Raw genomic sequence first — 4504 nt, 5'->3', positions numbered from 1 at the left:
AGTTTTTGCTCACCATTCTGTCATCTACCTCAAACATATTTTCTAGTCATTTTTGAGTCATTTTCTTCCTTAGCTACATCTTTTGCACATTTAGAGGTTGGTCAGTATTTAACTTTTTCAGGTTTTAGTTTCTCTCAAATGTTTTTTCTCAAATTCTATCAAATTTTGACCTAATTCTTGAAAGCCACTTGTATTGATTACATAATTGCAGAGTGAAAAACTTTGTTTCAATCAATACTTTGAAGATATGGTCACCTTTTTTTTCTGGCTTGCATAATAGCAATTGAAAAGTCATTTCATCTTTAGTATACTGCAATTTCACTTTGAAGTATTTTGATGTGGATTTCTTTTCATTTAGTTACAATTTCATTGTAATTCTGAAACTGATTATTTTCATATTTTACACATTCTGGAAAGTTTGCTATACATATCTCTTTGAATATTGCCTTTCATTAATTCTATTATTTCTAAGAATCTTAAGCTTTCTCATTTCATTCTTATTGTCTTTAATCTGTCTTCCAGAGTTCTATCTCTGTGTGTCTCTGTGTTGCAGTCTATGTAATTTGTTTAGATCTCTATTATAGCACACTAAAGAACTCTGTTTATTCTGTTGTTTATTTAATCCACGCATTTTAAAATTTTATTACTTACAATTTTTATTTCTCAAAATCCTATTTGGCTTATGTTTCAAATCACTCTGGCCATATTTTGTAGAAGTTTCTGGGTAATACTTTCAAAACCATTTTCTTTCTTTGACCACATCTGACTTATACATATCCAGATTGTCTTAGAAGCCTCATTTGTTGCCTACAATTTCTGTGGACTCAGGCCAACGATGGTCTAGTTCTTGTTTGTAAATGATTTTTCATTGAGAACTCAATTTATGGAAAATTTGTCATGAGACCTGGGTATAAATTGAACTACTCTGTCAAGAATTTGGATTTTCCTTCACCAATTGCCTGGGGTCACTATAAAACTCAAAATAAATAAGACTTTAGACATTTTTAGCAAAATACTGCTTGAACTTAATGTATAGACATACTTGTGTCAAGTTACAAAATATTTGCTAAGATTCCTTGCTGACTCCTATGGGGGTGGCCTTATTTTTCTAATTTACTTTTTTTGGGGTGAGAATTAAATATTTTAACACACAAATTTATGAAGAAGTCTCTTATTGGATATCTGATCTGAATAGAGTCCATTTATTGTCCCCTGTCATCTGCAGAATGAACACTAGGTGTGGGCGGCTCATTTATTCTCTGCATTCTTATCTGTAATGTTTTTCAGTTATGAGAATTTTGTTATATGATATATATTTTTTAATGTATATATTATAGCTATATTTTGCTTTCCCTATGGGAGAATTTTTCACTGTGTTTAGTAGTTCACAATGATACCAGAAATTAATAGTTATTCTCTAAGGGTTTTTCTTGTTGTTTGTTTGAGACTAGATCTTGCTACGTATTCCAGGCTGGCATGAACTTGCCTCCTCCTTTGCCTACTTAGTGCTGGAATTAGAGGCATGTGCTACCATGCACAGCTCACCAAGAGTTTATAATAGTCTTTCATACTTCTATGTAAATGAAACTTAGTTTTCATTTAACAATATATTCAATCATCTTCTTTTATTAGTATGAATAGGTTTGCCTTCTTTTGAATTGCGATCTAATATTACATACTATGGATGATACATCATTTTTAATACACCCATTAATGATGGATATTTAGGTTGTTTTCAGGTTTTTTTTGTTATTACCAGAAAAAAATGATCGACTACATATTTTGGTTATTTGTATATTAGGCTAAATCTATAGAGTCAGAATTGCTAGGTCAAAGAATATGATATTTAAATTTTAATGTTCATTTCCAATTTTCTTTTCAGAGTTTGGAACAACAATTTTGAAAAAGAGAAAATCAGTGTGCCTGTTTCCTCATTGTTTTATATACATTGAGTTTTATGTGCACTTCATTATTAATTTGATAAATAGCTTGTTTCTTAGCACTAATTCCATGGAGATAGAACATGCTAAAATATGCATGGGATGTTGTTAATAGATATTTTTCTTGTAAGATGAAGAATTGATTTGAAGCAATTGTTCTCAAATTCAGCTCTGAAATATAGTCTGCTCAGGGCAATGGCAGTAGATCTGTCATCTGACTGTGAGTGTCCTAACTGTTTGGAGGGTGTTCACAGTGACACTGACTGGAATCTTGATTCCAGCAACAGAAGTAATGGCTCTTTGCATTCTAGATCAAGGAAGAAATCCATGCCTTCTCCCAGCACAGAGCAATTTCTTTCTCAATGTTATTCTCCCAGACTGGAGAATAACCACAAGGAAGATTTAGTGTTTGTTCCCTCAGAGGAGGAAAGCTATGTGGGGTTTTCTCAAAAAAGTTTTCACAGTCTGAGCCCTGACGATATCAAAAAGAAAATCAGGCCATTGGGAGAGCTGACAATCCAAGACTTACTGAGGGAGTTTGGGGTTACTGGGAAGTTCCGGCCAAACTCCATGTCCTTGGGACACTTTAGAGATCAGGTGGTTATGAAGTTCAGGCGAGCTCTCTATTACTCTGGAATCTGGGTGAAATACGTCCGAGGCTACAGACTTGAAAAGCACTTTTCAGCTAATTATTTCAAAAAAAATCCAGGTAGCCTACATCGGCTGGTTCCTTGGCTGAAACGGGAACTAACAGCTGTTTATGGAGATTATGGCTACACAGTGAAAAATATTCTAGATGCCATCCTCCATCTCATGAAAGAATATGATTTAGACAGTGAATCCTTCATTCACCTTCTGGAGCCCTATCTCCTACAACATACCCACCACTTCCTGCATGAGTTTATCAGTTTTGTTCATTCACCTTATAACATGGAAACTTATGACCGGCGAGCCATCTATCAATGTCCTTCTGCTTCAACATGGGTGAGAAACAAGTCCATTGTTTCAGCTCCAGTTCTGCTTAAGAACTATGCTGCAGCCACATCTCAGCATGACACAGAGCACTCTAATGATACCCAGGTTCAATGGGATAATGAGGAGAGGCCTCAGTCTGACTTGAAGCAGTTTTCAAATAGTAACTCTGCTTTGAAAAAATCTAAAATCCCACTAGCCCATCATAAAACAGCAAGCAAAATCCATGTTTCGACCAAAGACAAGCCAGAATCAGATGATCACAAAAGTACAGTTTCTAGTAATAATATTCTCCTGAATAGGTCTCCACCAAAGGAAAGAGGTCCAGGTGTACTGAATTGCAAAAAATATGCTCAAGAGGAAAAGACAGAAGGGATAAAGTTACTTCCTGGTTATGTCCAGGATCTGCAAATGAGTGAAACAACTGTCTGCACATTCAGGAACCCAGCAATTTCAAATCAGGTGCAACCTCAGAAATATGATCTAAGAGAAAAAAGGCCTTTGAACAGTGGCAAGAAGATACATTTCCAGGCAAAAGAAGCAGAAAAAAACAAACATTCAGAATCACCAAATTTTTTTCAAAGATTGCCCAGAGGAAGATCCTTGGTAAGTTGCAAATCCAGAGAGAGAGACCCCTCTTGGAGTTGTATCTCAGAAAATGCCCTTTCTCCTAAGAAAGATGGTAGAAAGTTGAGTTCTTACAGAAAAAAGAGGACAAAGAGCAGAGAGTCTCTCCAATTTGTAGAAATTGGCTCACAGTCCAGTGGAAGAACCCGAAGGCGATCAAGATCCACTTCTTACAGATCCAAATCCTGGTGTGTTGGACCTAGAAAGAGATCTGTAAGCAGAGATTTGAGTAATCTTAATCTGAGTGGTAGTCACAGAAGGGAACGCTTAACCCAGTTATGTTGTGAGCCTTCAAAAGAAAATGTGTATGGCCAAGGGTCAAACTATGAGAGGGCATCTTTGTCCCCACTCCAATTTGTGAAGCTTCCTTCAACTACTAGGAAGAGGCCCAACTGGCATTCTAAAGATGAAGGGGCTTCCCAAACCAGAAGCCACTGTGGCAGCCTCACAGGCCTACAGACTGAGAAACACAGAAACCCAAGTAAACAGGAGATGAAGCAAAAGAACATGTTTCCTAGAGTGAGAAGAACCAGAGCAGTTAGGCAGAAAAAAACCAAATGCCAATTTACAGATATGCAAACCAAGGAGAAATTCAGTGACGAATTGTGGGATCTGGATGATATAAGGCAAATGAGAAGTCTTTCTGAATGTGCCCCTGCCTGCAGGAGGCAAACTGAAAGAGAACAGAATTCAAGTCTTCAGAAACATCACAGAGCCAAGAATGAATGCAGAAGAGACATAGTATCAGGGACATAGAGGTGCAAATTGTTTTGAAAGGCAAATCCATCTACTTAGCTAGCTACCAAAGATATTTGATAGTATGAATACAATCTGAAAGCATTACTAAAAGTATTTATCACATTACTTTGTAACTGGAACAAAAATGCTGGTGATTCAATTCAAAGATCCTGTTGGAGACAAATGCATACTATTAAATTATCCACATATGTAAATATTATTTGTCT

The 4504-nt window shown here is 36.2% G+C and overlaps 1 protein-coding gene across 1 annotated transcript; it reads left to right on the top strand.

Moving 5' to 3' along the window:
* Positions 1–2135: 2135 nt before the first annotated feature.
* On the top strand, positions 2136–4295 carry LOC109680378 (uncharacterized). The gene has a single exon (XM_020155248.2). The coding sequence runs from the start codon at positions 2136–2138 to the stop codon at positions 4293–4295; it is 2160 nt and encodes a 719-aa protein (XP_020010837.2).
* The last annotated feature ends 209 nt before the right edge of the window (positions 4296–4504 follow it).

The sequence above is a fragment of the Castor canadensis genome, chromosome 13, assembly GCF_047511655.1.
Source record: "Castor canadensis chromosome 13, mCasCan1.hap1v2, whole genome shotgun sequence".
Taxonomy (NCBI): Eukaryota; Metazoa; Chordata; class Mammalia; order Rodentia; family Castoridae; genus Castor; species Castor canadensis.
The sequence above is the reverse complement of the archived record's forward strand: the minus strand, read 5'-3'. Positions and strand labels throughout refer to the sequence as shown.